This window comes from Phyllostomus hastatus, unplaced genomic scaffold (genome assembly GCF_019186645.2).
Source record: "Phyllostomus hastatus isolate PE091 unplaced genomic scaffold, TTU_PhHast_1.1 phas_contig_62, whole genome shotgun sequence".
Lineage (NCBI taxonomy): Eukaryota > Metazoa > Chordata > Mammalia > Chiroptera > Phyllostomidae > Phyllostomus > Phyllostomus hastatus.
Genome location: NW_025333921.1, coordinates 4,312,803 through 4,338,080, shown reverse-complemented (window position 1 = coordinate 4,338,080; position 25,278 = coordinate 4,312,803). Strand labels below are relative to the sequence as shown.

At 34.4% G+C, this 25,278-nt stretch overlaps 1 protein-coding gene across 1 annotated transcript in view; it reads right to left on the bottom strand.

Moving 5' to 3' along the window:
* The window catches only part of MIA2 (MIA SH3 domain ER export factor 2), a 111,205-nt gene that overhangs the window by 36,123 nt on the left and 49,804 nt on the right, over positions 1–25,278 (bottom strand). The window contains 14 exon segments of the mRNA XM_045848536.1: positions 181–248; positions 2,991–3,026; positions 3,905–3,965; positions 5,122–5,223; positions 8,063–8,201; positions 9,958–10,048; positions 10,790–10,836; positions 12,077–12,194; positions 13,317–13,439; positions 13,647–13,751; positions 14,293–14,364; positions 15,727–15,837; positions 16,394–16,420; positions 18,505–18,573. Of these exon segments, the coding sequence (XP_045704492.1) occupies positions 181–248; positions 2,991–3,026; positions 3,905–3,965; positions 5,122–5,223; positions 8,063–8,201; positions 9,958–10,048; positions 10,790–10,836; positions 12,077–12,194; positions 13,317–13,439; positions 13,647–13,751; positions 14,293–14,364; positions 15,727–15,837; positions 16,394–16,420; positions 18,505–18,573 (1,169 nt within the window).

Genomic DNA, 25,278 nt, shown 5'->3' with positions numbered 1-25,278 from the left:
TAGTGACCTAAAACAAATGTTTCAAACAAAAATCTAGTAACTCCTGGTAAAACTAATAAATTTCACCATTAGATATGCTGAATTCACTGCAAGTTTTCTTGTTTACCCTTATAAAAGTATTAACTAATAAAATAACAATTAAGAATAAAGTTTTTAAAGTACTCTCACTAAGATACTTACTTCTGTCTGAGGTAAGAATTTTCTTTCCTTAAATCATTGAGGTTTCTTTCAGAGGTCCGAGCTGCCAACTTAAAGAAAACAATATGTGTTAAACAAATGTTTATACAAACTTAACATGAAAGATACATTATATAAAAATCTCAGTAATGACATACAAACATCACAATCACTTAAGTATCTATTTCAGTAAATTCAATGTTAAAAGTTTTAATTTCAGGAATAATTTTAAAAGGGAATGAGGTTCATGTAATCTGAAGGCATGAGGCTAAGACTGGGGTTCAATCATGTACTTGCCAATAAATGCTGTTATCTAACATAAAGTCAAGGATTAACATTATCTGGTGCTACAAATATCCAAAAACATGACAAGAGGAATGCAGGAGGCTCCAAGCTTAGGGTGATGGGAATGGAGAATCAGGATCATTATGCAGGGCAGCACTGGCCATGGAACAAGGTAAGCATTTCTGGAAAATCACTGTAATTGTGTGAAACCATACAGGTCAAAAATAATTTCACAGTGTACATGCACAGGCCATTTTGTTACAATGGCTGAAAATAATCACAGCCCACTGCATACCTATTAAGTGCACAGCACGGTACACATAATATTTTCACAGTCTTTTACATTTGTTTAGTGATACTTTTATTTAATAAAGGTTAGAAAATCAGAATTTATATTGTAAAAAACAAAGCTACACTTATAATAAATAGAAGAACATATACTATTCTCAAAAGTGTGGCCACAGGTTAAGCTTGAATGGATTACTGTATGTTTCCGTCACTCTGTGGGCCCTGCAGATGAGAGGCAGCAGTGTGAGGAGCACCACACCTGCCAAACCAATCCAATCCTAGGTAAACATATCTATCATACAAGGGTGGGTAAATTAACTCAGTCTATAACCATAATTTTTTACAAGTAAAAGAACATAATTATCAATGTCTTCACTTAAAATTGTAAAGTACGTGTGAGAATTGACTTTAACTGGGCAAAGAATAAATTATGTAAATATTCACAGAAAACATAGCTTAATCATAGTTTAGCACCACTATCAAAAGATTCCATGGGTAAATCTTTTTCTAATATATAATCATATAATCAATTTATACTAACAAAATTATGGAATATTATACCATAACAATTTTAGTTAGTAAAATACCAATTCATTTAAATTTTAACAATGCAGAACCAAAATTACTTCTAAATATTTTCTAACAGTAGAACATATGTACCCTTAAGATTCCATTTTTTAAAACACATATATGTGTTTTTATGTGTAGATGTATACAAAAAAGTTTGGAATAAATGAAAGCAATACTGCTGATTACTTCTTTTTAAATTTCTATATAGTCTTCACTTTTGAGTATATATTTTTATAAAATCTGAAATACATCTTCACTGAGACAATTATTTTCTGAATATTTTAGCTTAAGTCAATGTAGTTATTTACTAAGAAATTCAATGTAAAGTAACAGGAAAAGCACAAGATATAGAATCTAAAAGGTCAAAATTTCAATCTTCAATTTAGAATCTAAAAGGTCAAAATTTCAATCTTCAATTTGACTCTTGACTCTCCAATCAATGTGACATTATGCTGTTTCCTCATTTCTAAAACTTGAATTATAGTACCTAGTTACAGAGTTATTTTATGGATTAACTGAGGAAGCAGCATTCTATATGTATTTACATATAAAATGGCTTTATGTAGAGTGCCTAGAAAATAAGAGCATTAGTAAACATCGATTCCTATCTGTCTTTAAAAAATAATTAGCATCTGAATATTTTAGAAAGTGGTGAGGACTGATGAAAACTAAAGTCCAGCTTAACTCAATAACAAATTTTCACTTAACCTCTCAAAACAGAGCATACAAAATCTTACGACTGGGAAGGACATAAACATTCAACATAACTAATTTCCTACCAATTAAGCTGGAATCGCCACTCAAAGACACATCCATGCCTAAGAAATATCTCTGTAAGCTTCAGCATAACAACAGTGGTAATAGCAGTTAACACTTACTAAGTGTCAGCACATGGCTAACAGCCTTGCATGAATTATCTTATTTAATTATTACAATAATTCTGAAATAAGTACTAATGATATCTCTATCTTATAGGTAAGGAAACAGCAGTAGGTGAGGGAACCAGGATGCCAACCAAGACAGGATGAGTCCAAACCCGGTGTGTTCACCCACTGTGCAAACTGCCTCCCCTTGAAGACTCCTAGGGACAAGTCCTCCAAAGGCTGGCTCTTACAACAATTCTACATGTTAGAGGGATCATTCTTATTATTAGTCAAAATCTACATCCTTATGATTTCCTCACACAGTTCCTCTGGAGGACTAACATGATATTTCTCATGATGGTTTTTTCTTAATGTGTACCCTGTAATTCAACAGTGAGAATCCAATACTAGAATTTTCAGATTTTTAGAACTAGAAAAATCTTTAGATATCATTCAGTCCAATCCCATTGTTTTACAGATGAGTAAACACCTCCAGAGAATGTTAAGTAATTTGTCCACAGTAATTAGTGGCAATCCAGTGTCCTGAAACAATGTAGCCATGAAGATTACATCACCTCCCCCAGAGAGCAAAAACTCCTTGCAAAGAAGCAGTGAGTTCAAAGAACAAAAGGAAAAATCAGATTTTGTGAATAACTGTACCATAACAAAGCATTTAGTTTATAAGGAACATAGTAAAAGAAAATGATTTTTTAAAATGCTACCTTTATTTTCAGTACCTTTTACACTTCTCTTTTAAATTAGGAAAAAGAACAACTGGATAAAAGAACCTAAGAGAATTTCACTTACCCAATTATCATGTGCTTTCTTCTCATGAGAAATAATCTGAAAAAGAAAATTATTACAATATTATTTATAACTACTTTTCTTATGTAAAAAACATTCACATCTACCACTATGATTCAGTACACAACTCACAGACCCAAAATAACTCAAGCATCTTTGAAAGTAACATTTTAAAGCAAATTTCCATATACATATGATCTACTCTATTATATTTTTAAACAAAACTGAATGTAAAAACAGCTAAACTTTATGTCTAGTAAATTTCTATTTTATGCAATAATCAACTATAATATGAGTTGCTAATTAAGGAACACTAGCCGGGCTGAATATAAGACCCCAATACTGACATACAAGGTAAAGCAGAAGTCGGTTTACAGTTGCAAGTATGCAAAACACACGGTTAAGCCCCAGCAGGTGTGGCTCAGTTGGTTGGGCATCATCCTGCAAATCTGAAAGGTCATCAGTCCGATTTCTGGTGGGGGCACATGCCTGGGATGCAGGTTTGGTCCCACCCCATTGGGGTGCATACAGAAGGTAGCCAATTGATGTTTCTCTATCACATCAATGTTTCTCACCCTCCTCTTCTCCCTCCCTTCCCCTCTAAAGAAATAAAAGGCAAAAATAAAATTTAAAAGAAAACACAGTTAATAAAGCTGTTGTAATAATCATAATATGCATGTCATTTTCCATACAAAAAACTGCAAACCCACTTTTGCCCCACTATGTATGTAGAAGACATGGCAACTTAAAGATCTCTTATCCCAGAATTTCTGGTTCTCTAGAAATACCCCACAACCACATGCAAAACCTCAAGAAAAGTGTACAACTAGTCAAGTAACCACATTCCTGCAACATAACAGATACCAATTCAAACAAATCAAAATTATTTTAAGTTATAAATACATACACACACATACCTGCCCTTGGTAAGAATGAATAGTTCTCTCCAGTTCTTCTTCAAGATCTTTGGTTCGTTTTCTACAGGGAAGAAATAATCATTCTACTATTAATATATACTAAGAAATGATAGAACACACTCTCTTTACTGAAAATATGAAAGCATCTAGAATGCTTTGTTTCATGTAAAAAAAAGTTCAGAACTCCATATGTTAATCACCTTTAAGAGATTCTAAGGTATAATTTTTCCTGATACTACTTTAAAATAAAGCTTTAAAAGTACTGCTACTTGGGTTTACCCAAACCAAAGGTCATGCAAAGATTTATATGCACATTGGTTCATTTTTATTTTTAAGAAGCATGATCTTCGAAGACTTACTCAGATGTCTGTAATCTTAATAGAATTCTAGGAAATTAATGACCTAGGCAAAATAAAATGTTAATTGTTACCTTATAAGACTAACAAGATAATTCCTTCTTTCCAATAAACTCAAGCTTACACTTCCGAATATAAATGAAGTATCACAACCATTTAGTATATTGCTGATAGACATACTGTCTTATTAACATTTCTTCCGAACTTTAACTGTGGCTCGCTCACCTTTCTGTGGCATAATTCTTGAATTCATTAATGCTGTATATATTCTTTCCCATTTGTACCAGAAAGAAAAGACTTTGAAATTAATGGCTACTCATAATTTCCTTGACATTAAAATAAAGTAGGATTGCCCATATTCAAATACAACTAATTTGGAGATTTAAAATCTCACATACTGCCCTGGCCGGGTGGCTCAGTTGGTTAGAACATCGTACCATACACCAAAAAGATTGCAGGTTCAATCCTCAGTCAGGGCACATCCCAGGTTTGGGTTTGATCCCAGGTCAGGGTGTGTATGGAAGGCACCAATCGATGTCTCGAGGTCTGTCTGTCTGTCTGTCTCTCTCTTCCTGTCTCTCTCTCTTTCTCTCTCTCTAAAATCAATAAACATCCTCAGTTGAGGATTAAAACAAACTTTAAAAAATAAAATAAAATCTCATATACTGAAAGAAAAAAACATTTTTCCTTTTTCTAATTTCTGTTTAGTTGCGTAACAGCAAGACATTTAAATGAAAATAAGGAAACAAAACTACATTGTTTTATTTTTTATTGTTACTGGTATTATTTTTTTCTGGTATTGGGCTTTTGGATACTTTCCCCACCTCAAAAAGAAAGGGGTAATATATATTTAATACCTACCTATAGGTCTCCAGCTCTTCAGCTGCATGGCTGATTTTTTCATCTGCTTTAGAAAGTTTTTCCTCTTTCTCTAACCGGTAGTTTTCTTCTACTGTTAATTTCCTTAAAACAAAATGTTTCATTTCTTGACACTCTGTGTCATAAAATAGTCAATTATATCTCTTTAATTATATTACAACTGGTGCTTTCCATAAAGCAATTTGCATAATCCCACTAAAAACATCACATAGGAGAAAAAGTACTTGTGTAAATATTCTTAGCACAATACTTATTACAAACTCAAATTATAAAGCATCTTGTCTAATAACAGTACTACTAATAAAAAGTTTAAAGAGTTTTCTATAAGAATTCATCATAAAAATAACAGTATCATGGTAAATGTTAATAAAAATTATTATGACTTTATTATTTATCAAGGCTTCTTATATAAAGCACCATTACACTTAGTCAGCAACTAATGAATTGTTTCAATAATTTTTAAGTTGGTTGTTAACTTGTAAAATAGTCTTCCAGGCCAGCTCACAAAAAAAAAAAAAAAGTAAATGAAAGTAGTAGTAGTTCTGCTTACTACTTCTAGTTTTTTTAATAGTAGTATCTAACTTACTAAGCTATTAGCATGTGCCAGAAACTGTTCTTGGACCTTTACACATATTATTTTATTTAATTATAACAACTATATTTGGTTACTACTAAAAAAAATGAAGCACAGAGAAACTAAATAACTGAACTTAAGGAACAGAGCTAACAAGCCATGACTCTATTATACTACATTCTCAAGTTGCTTCACATACTATCATTAATAACACTGGTCCCTCAAGAAATACTGAACATCACAGGAACACACATGTGGAGTCCTAACTATGGATGTCTCCCCTTCATGAACTTTGGGAATAAACATGATAAACAACTAAAGAATTCTACAAGGCAACTGTAAATGTTTTATATGCTACACACTACATTACCTAATGCTTAGTAAGAAACAACCCCCAGGTCAACTGTTTATTGGTGTTATAAGGGAAGTCACTGCCTTAGGAAAAGCATAAAAGTATTAACTGGTTTAAAGATGAAAGAAATGTGTTTTTATAGACTGCAAATTTAAAATGGCCAGAAATTCTTTGACACCCCTCTTCAGACATTCAGTCAGGATGGTGGTATAGGTAAACACAGCTTGCCTCCTCATAAATCATACTGTATGCAGGCAAATATTTTACTTTAACATTGTATTAGTACTATCAACTTGGTATTGATTCTGAAGAACAACCAGCACCATAATTCATTGAATTTGTGTAGTGAATATTTTAATTTAAATGTAAGAATGGACTACAAAATATTTTGGAAATTCAAAGGTCCTGGCCTCTGTGGCTCATCTGTGGCTCACCATCCCATGAACCAGAGTCATGATCTCGATTGCCAGTCAGGGCACATGCCTGGGTTACAGGTTCAGTCCCTGTTCAGGGTGCATATGAGAGGCAACCAACCTATGCTTCTCTCTTGCATCAATGTTTCTCAGTCTCCATCTCTCTTCCCACCCCTTCCCCTCTCTCTAAAATCAATAAGCATGTTCTCAGGTGATGATAAAATAAAAAGCACTTCAAACTAATGAATGAATGAAATCACACTGTGAACAACACACTTACAGGTAGGACATTATTCAGCTTCTCATCCTTGCTCTGAGTATCAGAGAAATTTTTCTTTGAAATTTTAAACATTACTCCTTAAAATTCTACAATATGATCAATCCCATTTTTGCCCAAAAGACACACTTAAAAGTATTTCTTCTACCTCAAACAATCCCTTTTATGTACAAAAGGCCCTGAGATACAAATGTGCTTAGCATGCTAAAGATCATCAAGAAGGCCAATGTGGCTATAATATAGTGAGGGGAAAAGAAAATAAATAAGCTGAAATTAAAGAGGCAACCAGGGGCCAGAGTTTATAGGTCATGATAAAGCTTTGGATTAAATTCTGAGTGTGATATGAAGGCCCCTGGAGGTTCTAAGCATGAGAGTAACAATACTCATTACTTGTTTTAGAATACTCATGCTGCTGAAATCAGAGCAGAAATTAAGAATATGAAAGGAGATACCACTCATGATGCTGCTGCAACAAACCAGATCCTAACATATGATGGCTTGGATCAGAGCAGTATAGGAGGTGGTAAGAGTAATCAGATTCAGGCTAATCAGAATCAGATTCTATCAAATAGAATATCTGAAGACAGTGTGAAAATGGGATATAAAAAAGAGAAGTCACGGATGGCTTGATTAGCTGCCATGAGCAACTCAGCAAATAATACTACCGCTTACTGAGACAAGAAACAGTTTGCCAGGATAAATTTACACAGGGGTAAGGGATTAGTTTTACATATATCAGAGATGGAGTTAAAGGGTATAGTGCAATGATTATGATGTCCACCAAGATTCCCTGACCTAGCTTGCAATATTAGGAAGTTTAATTAGCAATAATTTGCTGATTATCTATAAGAAGTTAAAAAGAATTTTGTGAACTAGTTTGCAAGGTCCAATATCATTTATGACATTTTCATCCTTGAAGAAAAAGTGTTTCAAGATCAAATAACTTTTTAAAAAATAAATTGATGAACCCCAACTGATGTGGCTCAGTTGGTTGGGCATCGTCCAGCAAATCAAAAAGTTGCCGGTTTGATTCCCAGTCGGGACACATGCCTGTGTTGAAGGCTCCGTTCCCTGGGGCGCATACAGAGTACAACCAATCAAGGTTTCTCTCTCACGTGGCTGTTTCTCATCCTCTCTTCTCCCTCCCTTCCCCTCTCTCTAAAATAGAAATTTTTTTAAAAAATGAATTGATGAAACGTAACTCAATCATAAACTGAGAACTTTAGATAATCACATAAACTTTATATGCAACATTTTAAGCTATTTTACTTGCTATTCAGTAGCAGTATCAACATAAATTTTATTACCGATGAAGTATCATTTCATTTTCTTGATACAGTTCAGTCATGACTTTAAGTTTGTGCTGAAGCTTTTGATTCTCATTCTCAAGATGATCATTTTCTGGCTGCAAAGATGCCTGTTCAGTCTGGAGATTTTTAATACACTCTACAGAAAAATTTTAAAAGTCACAATTAAAGGAGTAAATATTTTAATTTACATTATTAACATTTCATAGAGACAAAAATTACTAAAAATAATAAATTATTGAACAATGGTGTGGGGATTTCCTGAAAGAGTGAGGGGTGCTGGGTAGAGGGGGGCAAAGGGGGAAAAGTTGGGACAACTGTTATACCATAATCAATCAAATATAATTAATAATAAATTATTAATAAACTAATTTCTTTCCAACAACAGAAAACCTGTAAGTTACTTTAAAATTTATACCTGGTAACTTAAGCTTTTAGCCACTGCCAAGAACAGTCGCTTTACAGACTGTTATAGACATTAACATTGGATATTACTTTTATTAAAAACTGGATCATCCCTATTTAAAAAAACACAATAAACACTTAAATTTTCACTATATCTTTGTAATTCTATTATATCTATTTTGTTTCAAATCTTCTGTACCTTAAAATAGCACTGTCAGTGATCACCAAATAGGGAAAGCAGTTTAGAAGAAAACTTTCATGTTATGAATAGAAAAAAATCAATTGTAAGAATTTCTCTTCCATGATCCATTTAAAAAGAAAGTTAGATTTGGAAGGAGGGTACAGGCACAGGCATAGTCTCCAAATATTAGTTTTAAAATATACAGTTCACTTATTGTAGAAATTTTTGAAAATATAGGTAAGTAAAAAGAAATCTATCCATAATCCCATATTCCAAGTTAATCATTATTGACATTTGAGTATGCCCCTTCATCTTTTTCGTATACAAATGGTTATGGTGAAATTCTTTTTTTCTTAAGATTTTATTTATTTTTAGAGAGAGGCAGAGGGAGGGAAAAAGAGGGAGATAAACATTAATTGCATGGCCCCAACTGTGGACCTAGCCTGCAAACCAGGCATGTGCCCCGACTGGGAATCAAACCCAGCGATCTTTTGGTTTGCAAGCCGGGGCTGAATCCACAGAGCCATACCAGCCAGGGCTCATTTTTTAAAAAAAAAAAAAAGAAGAAGAAGAAGTAGAAGGATGTTAGTCATATCAATTGTATCAAAAAAATATATAAAAATGTTTCAATGAAAAAATTCTGTTCTATAGGTCTAATATCATTCCTGCATGTGCTAAGATATTATACACTTACATTAAAAAAGAAAACTATCAAACAGATCAGTAAAATATATCACTATTGAAGGTCAATTTTGCAATTAACAAAGAATGAAAATTTAGCAATTTTAACTTACTACTGTTTAATATCACAAACCATCCCACACATATAATACTGAAATAAGTATGGTCTTAACATGTTTTTTAAAATAATGAAATTATTTTAATTTCATATAAATATGGAGAAAACTGACAAGTTATTACCAACAACAACAAAAAACTCAGGGCCAATTTTTCACAAATAAGAAACAAAAGTTAAAAAAAAAAATATCAAACTGGATCATCCCATAACCGATTCAATGGTACCATTCTATATAAGGAGATGTATTTATTTAGAAAAAATTTATTTTTATCTGAGGATATGTTTATTGATTTTAGAAAAAGGGAAAAGAGAGAGAAACATCGGTGTGAAAGAGAAACAATGATCTGTTACCTCCTGTATCCACCCCAATCAGGGATTGAATCCACAACCTAGGTATGTACTTTGATAGGGAATCAAACCCAGCACCCTTTGGTTTATGGGATGATGCTCCAACCAACTGAACCACCCAGCCAGGGCTAGAAAAACTTTAAAAGTATGTAGATTACCTACCCGTAAGCTCTTCCTTTGTTTTATCTACTTCAGTTAATTGAGTATATATTTGGTTTCTTTCTCCTTCTAGGGTTTTTAAAGAAGCTTTTAACTTCGAAGAATGAGAGAAGGAAAAAAGCAACATTAATCAGTTACATGAAAATATCTCAATATACCATCTCAATTTCTGAAGCTCTGTTATCAATTTGATGAAATTATTCCCTAGAATGTACAAATTAACAACACAGCTTTCATCTTAGAAAGTTAGCAAGGTCATCAATAGTTGTGAATTTCAGAACAGGGATGGAGAAGATCAGTGATGGATCCTTAAACTGTGCTGTGGTTACTTTCACTGCTTACTTTCAACACATAAGTTTTGGTTAAAGTAGTCTTCAAATTACATTACCAAGCTTTTTCTCACAGATCAGTGAAGATTAGGATACCACTACTAGGATGGAAAAGAGAAGGGATAAACCAGAAGAAAATGAAACTAGTATTTACTTCTCAAACTAGACTATCAGGCAATAGAGACAGGAAAACACTGAGACCAGAGGAAGAAAAATGCTCAAAGAGAGAATTATGAAGAAAATAAACATTTTTAATATGTTCCTTACCCACAAGAAACATGTACCTTTTGAAATGTTTGTTATGATAAATTCTAAAAATTAACAATATGATTTCTAAAATTATTATAAAAAAGAAATCAGTTGAAGATAATTCTGATCACTACTAAAACTTCTGATCACTAATATAATAACTATAAAATGGACTTTTAAAATAGTTACTAAAGTTATATGGGTTTAATCCACATTCTATTTCTTTATTTTTTTTATGTTTATGCAGTAATACAAACCTTAGCAGCATGAATCAGCTTCTTCAAAGCTCCTTTTGGTTGATTATCTATTGTAAAAACAAAAATATAACAATAAGTTAGGAGAGAAACTGCAATGCCACAAGAGATATTCAAATAATTTTATTAATTCACTCAACTAGAGCCTTATAATCCCTCTTCTTGCTAAAATAATGAATTTGATATAAGGCAGAATGGCCCTGAACCTGCTCCCAGAAAGTTAAACGTTAAAAGCACTGGTAGAACCAGAACATCAATTAACAAGGTTCTTCACCATTAATTCCAAGAGCAGAATTACAACAAGGGTTCAGTATTCACGTAAATACAGTCCCACAGCCTTGATGATTCTTGGATTCCTTCACCATACAAAATATGAGATAAATTATACTCCAAATTAAGATAACATGAAACAAGTATGAGTTTTCTCATTAGAAAAAGAATTATTTCTTATAAAATGAAGCAGAAGTGAAAAAGCACAAACAGAACTGTATGCATTTACTTTGGAAATGTAATAATCCTCCAATGCACTAATGCTATCACCAAAGACATTTTTTTTAAATCATACATTCTCCTTAAAAAATATGTTCATTATGCAGAAGTGAGGAGACAGAAAAGAGGACACAGAAGTCAGGAGAACTATCATTAGTGTAACTAGGTGAAAGATATACAAGATTTCTTTGCACTCTTTTGCAACTTCCTATGAATCTATAATTATATCAAAATCCAAAGTAACAATTTAAGTCAAAAGAATTAGCTGAGAATACAGTGGGTAGCTGTAGTGAACCTAACTTCTTCCTGAGTTTACAGACTGCAAACCCTGGCAATAACAATTTGGGCTGGCCAAGAATAAAGTACTATAACCATCTGAAATCTAAATAAAGCACAAAAATGTATCCTGAGGTATTCATTTACATAACACTCATTTTTCAAACTACTCACCCAACATTTGATTAGCTTACAGTATAGGAGAAAATAGGCATTGAAATGATTATGAAACCATGTGAAAACTGCTGTAATGGCAATACGTACAATACAATATGTAAAAAGAACAGAGAGGAAGGGGGCTGTAGGTCTGTCAGAGGAGTTGGAGAAAGATTTAGTGAAAAGGCAGTATTCTAGCAGAAGGTTAAAATAAATATAAGGGAAGGTGAGAAAGGGACAGAGTATTAGAGAAGGATGGACAAGAGGAACCAAAGCACAAGTGTATAAAGAACATGGTGCACAGGGGTAACTACAAGGAAATACAAGAGGTAGTCATCATTTCTAGAAAGAGGATATGTCATTTAATACCTAAGAGTGCACCATTTTCTGAATCACTCTTCACTTCCAATTCCAAGTTATCAGCCGTTAAGTCTTCTCCAAGAACAGCAGCCCAATTTTGCATCTTTAGCAAGCGTTCAGTCAGAGACTTGACATTTAGCAAAGGGGAAAAAAAAGAAAGTGTGATGCTTCATGCTAATGGTTTACAATTTCTGAATGCATACTTAAGAGTTTAAAAATCGATGCACATAAATAACAGTACATAAGCTTTTCATTATAAGCTTTTCATATCCGGTACTACATATATAATATGTAATTTTGCCATACACACTACGCACATCCATGTTTTTAGCCCAAACTTTCAAGAAAAAATTCTTTCATTTTAAAAGTTTTTAAAGATTTTGTTTACTTATTTTTAGAGAGGGGAAGGGAAGGAGAAAGAGAGGAACAGAAACATCAATGCGTGATTGCCTCTTGTGCACCCCTTACTGGGGACCTGGCCCAAAACCCAGGTATGTGCCCTGACTGAGAATTGAACCAGCAACCCTTTGGTTCAGAGACTGGCACTCAATCCACTAAGCCACACCAGCCAGGGCAATAATTGTTTTAATTTTTTAATTCAATTATTTATTTATTTATATTTAGAAACAAAACCAAACAATTATCATATTCCAGGGTATTATTTTGCATACAGATGACATTATTGCTTTCTAGAGTTATAATTTTAACACATAAGCATAAATTAAAGAATTAAAAACATTTATATAGATAGGGAATTAGTACTGCTCATGTATAATGTGCATCCTTATTTTTCACTCAAAAATTTGGGCAAAAATGTGCACATTTTACAAGGCAAACTACAGTATATACAGGGTCTGGCACAAATAACACCCCTTTTTTACTACAAAATCTGAAGCATGTAATTTCGTAACATAACTATCATACTGAAGCACACCATATGACATTTTAGGTGAAATGTTCAAAATAAAACTATAAATTATTACACCCATATTATTATATTACCAAGCACACGGAAGCAGGTGTTGCTTCTGCAGGACCCTGTATTTTGTCATCCTTGCTGCCAAAAAGAAGCATTTGGCAGTAAGGATGGTAATACTGGTACAAATTGGAATGTACGCCAAAAAAAAGCACACATTCTCAAAGTGGCCAAAGGATGAAAATAAAAACTGCTAAAACAAAAATTTTCAAATTTCAGAATTAGTATAAAATTCTAGTTGACGCAGTCACTAAAACCTGAAGGGCTATTTACCTTGATCTGTTTTTCTTTATCACACAGAACTTGTTTTGCATATTCTTCAGAGTCTTCAAATGTTACTTTCTGTTTATTAAGTTCACTCACTTGTTCTTTCCATTCTTCGGCCTCTTGTAAAAGCTAAAATTCAAACACCAAAAAAGGGAAAGCTCATATATCTTATCATGCTTATTTATGTATTTAAATTTATCCTACCCAAAAGAGACACAAAAGGAGATGCTCGTGTGCTATGTAGGAAAAACCTTTTCTTGCTCCTAGCAGGGGTTAGTCATCGCATACACAGAAGATTTATAAATCCAAGTTGAAGAGTCCCTATACAATACAAACCTGTTTCTGGCTTTCCTGAAGTTGGGAATTTTCACTCAAAGCATCTTTTATAGCTATCTTAAGTCGTTCTTCATTCATTTGAAATATTTTGAAGGTTGTTTTGGCCTAAGTAAAATAAAACACACCAAGTTTGTAACAATTAGATTAACACAATAGTTCTGTTTTACACACCTTCCCTAAAACATGAAATTTAAGTCAAAAACATGCCAATATTAACAGAAGAGGCAGCATAGCATAGTAGAAGAAAAGGATGGCCTAGAATCAGGATCTAGTCATGGCTCTGACACTAACTTGCTGGTGTGACTTTGGATCTTGATTTAACATCTTGTACCCTTCTACGTACTAGTAGCAAATTTAGTTAACATTTTTATCTGTCTCTCTCTTACCAGAAACTCCAGGAGGGCTATTCTGTCTATTTTGTTTAGCGATGTTAAGTACCAATCACCTTCAATCACCTTCAACAGTGACTGGTATGTAGCAATAGACCAATAAATACTTGTCTGATAAAAAAATGAACTTCCTGGAATACATTGTATAAATATATATTTTTTCTCAAATTATAATATTATATCTTATTCTTGAATCAAAATAGTAAAAGTAAAATGATTCTCAAAAGCAACAAACCTGTTAAGACTCTACAACTTACTTCAGCTACTTGTGATTTGAGTGATTTTGATTCATCTTCTAAGGACTGTATCCTTTTTGAAATATCCACCATCTGAAAAGACAGCATCAATCAATATTTACTAAACTCCTCTAGTTTCCAAGATGCCATATACATTAGAAATATTGTTAACCTAACGAGTTTTCCTCAAAAAGCTAAGGGCTCAAATTAAGAAACCTACTCAGCCATTTGCTCAAAGGGATTTTACATGAAAGTTACAAAATAGTATTTTATCTCATCTTTAATATTTCATGATATTTATGTTATATAGGCTCTACAAAAGTCCACTAACATCATATCTTACTAAATAATCTCACACACATCAAGATATTCCTTAAGAGAGATTTTAAAATAGGATGACAAATAAAGTTACAATGTTCTTAACATACCTTGAGTGATAAAATAAAATCCATCATATGATTATTCAAATTAAATTATTTGGGTGAGTTACTTCCACAGTGCATATAGAAAACTTCTATAAAAATATGCAAGGCCCTGGTTGGCATGGCTCAGTGGATTGAGTGCCAGCCTATGGATGCAAGGATCACAGGTTCAATTCCTGGTCAAAGCACATGCCTGGGTTGTGGGCCAGGTCCCAACTGGGGGTGTGTGAGAGACAACCATCATTGTTTCTCTCCCTCTCTTTCTTCCCCCTCTCTAAAAACGAGTAAGTAAATTTTTTTTAAAAACTGTGCAAGAAACTCAACATGATAATGGTAACCTCTAGCAAATGAAAAAGAGTTAGTGGATTCAAAACTTTTAACTCTCGCCCTGGCTGGCATAGCTCAGTGGATTGAGTGTGGGCCTCAATCCACTCAGTGGATTGAGTGTGAACTAAAGGGTCGCCAGTTTGATTCCCAGTCAGGGTACATGCCTGGGTTGCAGGCCAGGTCCCCAGTACCAGGAGCTCAAGAGGCAACCACACATTGATGTTCCTCTCCCTCTCTCCTTTTCTTCCCCTCTGTCTAAAAATGAACAAATAAAATCTTTAAAAAAATTTTTAACCCTCCACTTTACAGCCTTCTGTATTCTTTAAACTTTTTACTGTATGTGCAACAAAACACTTTAAACCAGTGATTTTCTACTGGTGTGATGTAAGAATTTTTACAACATACAATATCTGACTATTTATTCAGGGGCACTGACCTCTTTTTCCTTGTATTGTCATACAAAAAAATTACAACAGCCAATACAACAATAGCTGTCTGGTGTGAATGAGTGAAAATTAAACATATTTTTTTGTCAGATCAGCAAAATATATGGGGTTTTTTTAGTGTGCCACAGAATTTTAGTAATTAATTTACATGTGCCATGAGAGGAAAGAGATTGAAAATTGCTGCTTTAAATTATATCATAATTTTTTTAAATGCAGTAACTTTCTTTTACCTACAATCTTCTCAGACACAGAAGCCTTACCAGTTCATCTTGTTCAGAATGTTTAGATTTCTCGTCCTTTAACTCTTTTTCTAGAAAGAGTATTTCATCCTCAAATTCAGATTTGGAACTGTTCAGCTTTTCACAGATTGCCTGAAAGAGGAATGCAACTTTATAAGACACACCTAGGAAATTCTGGTTAGGGTAAATCAGTTAAGTATAATAAAACATATATTTTAAGTTAAGTAAGTTTAGTTTACATATTTGTTCACTTTATAACGTTGAAATAATTGCAATTCTAGCAGGGGTCAGCAAACTTTTTCTATAAAGAGTCAGAAAATGAGTATTTTAGGCTTGCAGGCCATACAGTCTTCTGTCCCATCTATTCAACTCCATGTATGTAGTGAGAAATCAAAGACAATATGTAAATGAATGAGCATGGCTGTGTTCCAATCAAGTTTTACTTACAAAAACAGGTGGAAAGCCCAGAGACTAGTTTGCCAACCTCTGCTCTAAAGCAATATAAAAGCAAAAATGAGGAAAAAATCCAATTTAATAAAATTAAAGACATAATAAATTCAAAAACCAATTAAAATTATTTCATAATAATCTACACTGAATCAAGACATATTTTCTGTGACCTTTTGAATATAAAATGATTAGTTATTGGATTATTCCAATTGGACATTGAATACTATAATAAACATACCTCTGATATTTGTGATCCTTCAACAAACTTGTTAAAAAAATAAACCAAAAATTTAAAGAATTTAATGTAGGACAAAATAAAAGTAGAACAAGTACATACTACATTATAGTAGTTAAAAAACTTATTTATATATATTTCCCCAACTCTGACCATTTCATATGTGAATTCTCTTACTTGAATCAAAATTACTATATCGGTTTTGATTTCATCTACAGGTTCAACCATCAAAGTTTTTAAGTTGCATATTAGTTTATATTCAACTGTACTTACCAATCTTGAAAATAAACATTTCAAAAAGTTACTAAAACTAAAGGAAAACCTCTAAGATTTTTATTTTAAAGTAAAAATTGAGTTGCTCTTACTGTTAGCTTAAGTAAATTCAGTATCATGAGAATAAATTGGTGTTTTACTTTATCCACAACTTCACCAAGCTTGAGTAAAATGCCTTCACCCTCCATTTTTTGCTCTTTTTTAGCATACTAAATGTCTTAAAAAATTCAAAAAAAAATTTTTTTTAATTGAACTAATAAATTACTACTAGAACAACAGTTAAAGGAGAAGGTCAACAAATAAAATATAACAATCTCAACAGTTCTTAAGGATTTTAATAGATAACAAATGAAGAAGAAAAAGGTTGAGAATTCATTTAGAATTCAATTTCTAACTTACTTTAGACTTTAGTAGGAAATTCTAAATCACTCCACATAGACTTTCTGATGATTACAGACAATGGTGATTGAGAACTGCTGAGATGGACTGACTGAATACACGTACACCACAGGTAGAACATCTATTGTTTTCTCCTTTAATATTAGTAAACATTTTCTAACACTTCCATCTCAAAACAGTAGTAAGGCACTCCCATTACCTAGGGTAATTTGTCTGTCGGGGTTTAGCCAAGTGACAAATTACAGTACCTTCCCTCCTTCCTATTAACCAAATCATACCTGGCTCCAGAGGGCCAGTTATGCGTATCTCCTCCAAAGTCTACATTCAGTGATATCGTGTTGACCTGTTGAAACTGGTCATGGTCAGAGTGTTTACACAACAGAACTCAGCAAATGTTACAAATAACAGCCCCTGTTTTTCAGATAGCCAGTTGTTAAATATTGGGCTGGCCAAAAAGGCCATTTAGTTTTTCCGTAAAATAAAAGATATATTTTTCATTTTCACAAATAACTTTATTGATTTGGATATTTTGAGTCTGTCCGCTATCTCCTGCTATTAGCTTCTATTGGGTAGAGGCCATGGATGCTGTTAAACATCTTCCAATGCATTAGACAGCCCCACAGGAAAGAGTTATTTGGCCAAAATGTCAACAGTACAAAGAAACCTGCAAACCATTTTTGACACATTCAGTCAGTCATAGCACCTTCTCCATACACTGCACAAATCTTTTTTTGCATTTCAGTTGTTTTTACCTTTCCTGAAATAATAAAGCATAATATGCCAAAATGGTGCAATCTTCAATATTAAAATGGCTGCACAAAAATTCATCAGTTTTACTTAGTTTTTTTTAAATGCATGCTGATATGACAGCTGTCACAATACGATCTAACAAAATTGTTTCAAACGAAGTTACAGACAACTAAGCACTACTAGAGCCATCGTACAAAAAATACCAAACCAGCTTTTCAGCCAACCCAATATTTACCAGCACATCATTGCTTATATTCATCTCTAATTCTACTCAGCTGCTAATTTACTGAGGATGAAGTAAAGGCAAGTACTGCTACAATTTACATACTTGCTATTCCTACATTGATAAAAATCAATTCTATATTTTTCTTTCCGGAGCAAAGTGAAAAAAAAAAATCACCCTAGTACATTTCCCAGGAATGAAGAATAAAAATATAAGGGGCCCTAGATTCCAATAAACTCAACACTGCACTCAAAACAAGTTAGCAACCACAGCTCAAATATTTAAAATATTTTATGCTACTTACTAATGTTCTATTTCCTATATTTAACTTTTTTTAAAGTTTAACATCCAGAGATGCTCTTTTACATTTCCTGTGAAATAGTTTTGAGAAGATATAATAATTTTTAAAGTTTATACTATTTAGTAAGAATATTCCCCCAGCTTTCACAATTATACTATTTATTTTTACCTCCAAATTTTGACCTTTTGTTGACTCCTTCTCAAAGCTGGAATCCTTTAATGACTCTAAGCCTTGATACTGAAAGAAAGCAATACTGTAAGTAAAAACTCTACCACTTTTATTCCAAATTGTATCTGGATAGGTATCTAAGAAGTAGATAGAATCTGCTTCCACAGGTATGTTGAATTTATTTGGATTTACTTAAGTCCTTCAAGTTTGACCACTATAACAAACCAAGCCAGGGCAGCCAACACATCACAGCCAACTAGCTTGAGCAGCAAATGGCAGAAATGCACACCTGAGATTAAGATAAAATGCACACCTGAGACTGACAGAGCTGTCCAAAGCCTACCTACCGGTTAAAGAGAAATTTATACTAAGTGGCCATCAGACATTTTCACTTTTCATTAGAATTAAACAAATAGAGCAAGTAGGGAATCTAAAATATTTTAAAAATAAAAAGAACAACCAAGAACAATGTAAAATAAAGACAATGAAACATACAGTGCTATAGGATTTAGTAAAATGCACTGATACTTTAATGCTTTTTTAAAGAGTGAGTAAATGGAAGACCAGGTTGTTTTGGATCAACCCTCTCACTAAGAACAAGAAAAACAGCTGTACAAAAATACCAAAAGACAGGATATGTCTGAAGGCATCAGAGAGGTAACAAAAGTAAGAATGTTGCCCTGACTGGTATGCCCTGCCTGCAAACCAAAAAGTCACCTGTTTGATTCCCAGCCAGGGCACATGCCTGGGTTGCAGGCCTGGTCCCCAATTGTGGGGGTGGGAAAGGCAACCGATTGATGTTTCTCTCCCACATCAATGTTTCCCTCTTTTTCTTCTTCTCTTCCCCTCTCTCTAAAAATAAATAAATAAAATCTTTTTTTTAAAAGAATGTGTGACAGATACAAAATACTCAGGAAAGCAAGTCCAGCATCTGACAGTGCTGCCCCAGCCCCGTCACACACAAAAATATAGAATAGGCGGCTAAGAAACTGAACAGAGATTTTAGTAGAAATGGGAGCTGAGAAGACAAAATTTGGAGTTCAGGAGCTCATGAGTGGAAAGAGCCATGAAGGTCAGATTTTAGCAAGGGACGCTGTGGCAGGCTGAATGATGACCTCTCCAAATTCCACCCTCATCCCAATTTTCCAGATGTGATTAAGTTAAGGATTTTGAGCTGGAGTGAATATATGGGATTATATTGGTGGGCCTAATATAATCCCAAAAGGTCTTGTAAAAGGAAGGCAAGAGGATCAAAGTTAGGAGATAACATGATGTGACGACAGCAGCAGAAAACGGAGTGGTGCAACTTTGAGCCAAGAAATGTGGGCAGCCTACAGAAGGTGGAAGAGTCAAGAAACAGCTTCTCTCCTGGAACGCCCACAAGGAAACAGGCTTGCTAATACCTTCATCGTAGTCCTAGAAGACTGATTTTAGATTTCTGACCTCCACAACTACAGCTGAATAAATCTGTATTGCCTTATGTCACTAAATTTGTGGTAATTTTTGCAGCAGCAGGAGTAAACCAGTACCAACCCACACAGGCTACCTTATAAGCAAGTCAAAACCAGAAAGTTTCCTTTGAACTCAGGCCAAGTTTCCAAACATCTCAATCTGTGATTCGAGTAATCTAAGATTTCAAATGTCCCTAGGCCACCTGCCTATGAGAAGCAATAATAAATCCTCACTGGAGAAAGATACAGTATTACCCTCTTCAAAATTATCTGTATAATATTTGTTATACTATCACTGATACAACAACCCAGTATTCAAGAAGGTAAGATGTGACTGAGAACCAAGGGAAAAGTGAGCAAGAGAAATAGGCTCCCAGAGGACAAATAATGGAGCTTTTAGTCAGACACTGGCTGTAATCGGAAAGATACATTTAACAAGTGTTGGGAGGGATGTGGAGAGGATGAACTCTCACAAACTGCTGGTGGAAATATAATCTGGCATAGTCACTGTAGAAAACAATTTGGTAGTTCTTTCAAAAGTTAAATATAGATATAGCAATTCCACTTCTAGGTATTATATATACCCAAAAGAACTGAAAATATAGATCCACACAAAAACTTGTACATTAATGTCGATAGCAACATCATTTAAAATAACCAAAAAGGAGAATAACCCAAATGTCCATCAACTAACAAATGTGATGCAAAGTATTATTCAGCAAAAAAAATTAAATACTGATATATACTACAACATAGATCAACCTTCAAAACATTATGTAAGTGAAAAAAAAAGCAAGGCATAAAGGACCACATATTATGATTCCATTCATATGAAATGTCCAGAATAGACAACTCCACACATAACATAAATGAACCCTGAAAACATTTTGCTAAATTTTTTTAAAGCCAGTCAAAAATGACATGTTAAATGATTCCATTTATGTGAAATGGAATCCAGAATTGACAAATCTATAGAAATAAAAAGTAGATTGTCTTGGACTTGAGAATGGGAGAGACTGGGTGAAGGGTGGTAGCTAAGGGGTGCAGTGTTTCTTTTGGGAGTAATAAAAACATTTGAAATTTTTTGTGGTAATGGATTCACCACTCTGTGAATATACTAAAAGCCACTCATCTATACACTTTAAATGGGTGAATTGATTAATATATGAATAATTTCCCAACAAAGCTGTTAAAAAAATTATTTGTAATCGTTTTTAAAATCATCAGATACCAGGGAATATATTTAAGAAATGAGAATAAATTTAAGAAAAGATACACAAACAGGAGGAGTAGAACTTTGAACAGCTCTGAGGCATCAACAGCTCTGGACTTTTGGTCAAGATAGAGGTGTAGGTAAACACAACTCAGCTCCCTGCACAACCACAGCAAAAATTATAAGTAAACTACAAAACAACTATCACCCAAGATGTCAGAAAATCAAGCTGTATGGAAGTCTGATAACCCAAACACATTCATTTAGACAAGTAGAAGGGGAAGATATGAAGAGACGCACAAGAGGCGGTCCCACACCCACATGTAGTAGATAAAAATCAAGAGGGATATCTCAGGAGCAAAGGATCCCAGCCTCACACCAGGCCACACAGCCCAGAGCTCTTGCAGTTCCAGGGCCTGGAAGATAAGAACCCCCACCCTTAACTTCCAGCTGTAAAAACCAGTGAGGGTTGGGGTGGTGGAAGAAACTGCAATATGCTCAGATGTCTCCTTCTACAGGGCCCACAAAGGACTTAAGACTTATGCAAACTCCCTCCCTCTGGGCTCTAGCACTGGGGCAGCAGCTGGAAGGGCACCAGTGGCATATAGGGAGAAACTGAAGGGTCTGGTGTCAGGGTGAGTGCCAGGAGACAGCTTCCAACTGGACAAAATTCCAGAGGGAAGGCAGTGACCATTGTCCCTTTTCTGAGCCCCACCCACCTACCCACACAGAGCCACGGAGCAAAGGCATCATATATGAGGCTCCATCAACCTGGTTCACATAGGTTGCCCTGCCATGGTGGTTACCTAAGGCTATTCCTGAGCTATGTCCTTTAAAAAAAAGAATGGGTCAGAAATAGAACATCAAAGCTGTCAATGCTGCTCCATGAACAGGGATGTGGGCTGCTCCATGAACAGGGATGTGGAAATATCAAGGAGAAACTACCTGGGTGAAAAGATCTTTGAAGCAAACTCAGGCCTGGGAGATCTGACACAGCATCTAAAATATAACCTGTCTGAACTCCCACACTATTACTGGAGCAAAACCGTAAGTACATATACATTCAAAATGAAAAGAGGTTTCAGTGACGGACAGAGGATATTTTCATCTCTCATCAACTGCACTGCGGAATTACTTCTTGTATAGAATGCATCAAGTTCACGTTATTTTCTGTGCATCATTAGCCAGGTCACAGAAATTGTCACATTTTTCAGAATCACAGTCTTGCACTGGTAAGTGTGAAGTATGAATGCATCTGCAGACCAATAATGAATTATAGGATAAGGGATTAATATCAGTTATTTGAGAAATAAGTTCATTTAAAATTGAACATAGTAGGGCTGGGTCAAGTACACTACCGTCACTGGAGTTGACAACTGTCTCACTGGATGAACAGTGAGTTCCTGGAGGAACGGTCAGAACAACAGAAGTGAAGTTTAATGAGCCCCACACTAGGGAATACAATCAGGTCTTATTTCTTAACAGAGCCAAAGATACCATTCATCTAATGTCAACATTCTAGTAAAACCAGCAACAGTGTAATTTCAAACTAAATTTCCAGACCTACTGGCCTTTACTCAATCCTCGTGCTTCATGGTTTCTTTGCCATATTTAATTAGTGTGTCTTCTCTCAAGTATTCATTGGTCTTAGTAATATTGCACCATTCTAGCTTTCTTTCTGTTTTTTAAAAAATGTTCCTTCTGAATCCTTCCTTGTCACTTCCCCCATCTTTTCTGTATTCATTCTCATGTAAGACTATTAATTTTTTAGGCTACAGTTATACAGTCTCTTGTCATAGGTTCAAAAAGTAGACAGGTGATCTACCAATATAGTTTAACATCCCAAGTAGCCAATGGAAAAGCCCATTGGAAGATGTTTTTCTAGGTTTATTCTATCATCACATCTCAGTGTCTTGAGTACTTTTTGCTTCTCAGTGTGATGACTGCTTAACTAAATTATCGAATCCATAACAAGCCTTAGTAGCTCTGATTTGTGAGCATTTGAATGGGTTTGGTGAATGAAAATATATAAAGGAAACTAACTTCCGGTCAAGATGGAGTCATAGTTAGAGTCTCTTTGCCTCCTCACATAACCATAAAAAGAATTACAATTAAATTTCAAAACATGTAACACCCAGAACTGTCAAAAAAATCAAAGTATATGGAAGTCCAACAACCAAGAATTTAAGGAAGCCACAATCATCCAAACAGGTGCCTTTTATAAGGAGTAAAAACAGCTTTACCTCATATACAGAAATAATCATAGGGAGGTTGCCAAATTCAGGAGACAAAGGAATATAGCACAAATGCAAGAACAGAACAAAACTCCACAAAAAGAACTAAATGAAACAGAGATAGCCAACCTATCAGATGTAGAGCTCAAAACACTGGTGATCAGAATACTCAAAGAATTCACTGAGTATGGCAACAACATAAAGGAAGAAATGAAGGTTACATTAAATGAAATAAAGAAAAATCTACAGGGAACCAACAGTGAAGCAAAGGAAGACAAGATTCAAATCAACAATTTGGAACATAAGGAAGAAATAAACATTCAACCAGAAAAGAATGAAGAAACAAGAATTAAAAAAAAAACAAAAAACAAGGACAGTATAAGGAGACTCTGGGACACCTCCAAATGTCTCAACATCTGAATGATAGGGGGTGCCAGAAGAAGAAGAGAATGAGCAAGAAATTGAAAATTTACTTGAAAAAATAATGAAAGAAAACTTCCCTAACTTGGCAAAGGAAATAGACATACAAGTGCAGGAGGCACAAAGAGTCCCAAACAAGTTGGACCCAAAGAGGACCACACCAAGACACATCATAATTAAAATGCCAAAGGTTAAAGATAAAGAGAGAATTGTAAAAGCAACAAGAGAAAAGCAGAGAGTTACCTAAAAAGGAATTCCCATAAGACTGTTAGCTGATTTCTCAAAAGAAACCTTGCCAGTAAGAAGGGGCTGGAAAGTTAGTATTCAAAGTGATGAAAAGCAAGGACCTCTAACCTAGACTACTCTACCCAGCAAAGCTATCATTTAGAATGGAAGGACAGACAAAGTGCTTCCCAGATAAGGTCAAGCTAAAGGAGCTCATCATCACAAAGCCATTATAACATAAAAAGCTAAAGAGATTTATTTAAAGAAAAATAAGATCAAAACTATGAACATTAAAAAGACAACATATTCATAACTATCAACAACTAAATCTTAAAAAAAAATAAGCCAGCATAATAGCAACAGAATCACAGGTTTGGAGATCATTTGGAAGGTCATCAGCGGGGAGGGGTAGGGAGGAGAATGGGAGAAACGATACCAGGAATAAGCAGCATAATAGGTAGATACAAAGTAGCCGGGGAGGTTAAAAATAGTATAGGGAATGGAGAAGCCAAACAACTTATATGCATGACTCATGGACATGAACTAAAGCAAGGAGGATTGCTAGAACAATGCGGGTGCCAGGTAGAGGGAGGCAAAAGGAGAAAATTTGGGACAACTGTAATAACATAATAAAAAATATACTTTAAAAAAGTAAAAGATGGTCTTTTCAATAAATAATACTGGTTGATTTAATATCCATGTGAAAAACATTAAATCTTGTCCTCTAAATTATAACATAACAAATTCAATTCCAGATAGATTAAGAATGATTAAATTTGGGCTGAACTATTCTCTCCACCCCCAAATTCGTATGTTGAAGCTTCAATCCCTAGTTTGAATTTGACTGGATGTAGGGATAGGCCCTTTCAAAGAGGTAATTAAGTTTAAACTGGGCCTTTAGGGTGGGCCCTAATCCAATCTGAATCCTTATAAGAAGAGGAAACTCAGACACACAGAGAAATACCAGAAACAGGTACCAGCACAGAGAAAAGACCATTTGAGCTGCTGTCTGCAAGCCAAGGAGAGAGGCCTCAGAAGAAACCAAACCTGCCAACACCTTGGTCCTGGACTTCTAGTCTCCAAAAATGTGAAGAAAACTAATTCCTGTTGTGTAAGCCACCCAATCTATGTTATGATAGAGCTAACAAACTAACACAAAAACTAAAAAGAGGAGTAAAACAATAAAGTTTCTAAAAGATAACATGGAAGATTATCTTCGTATCCTTGGGTA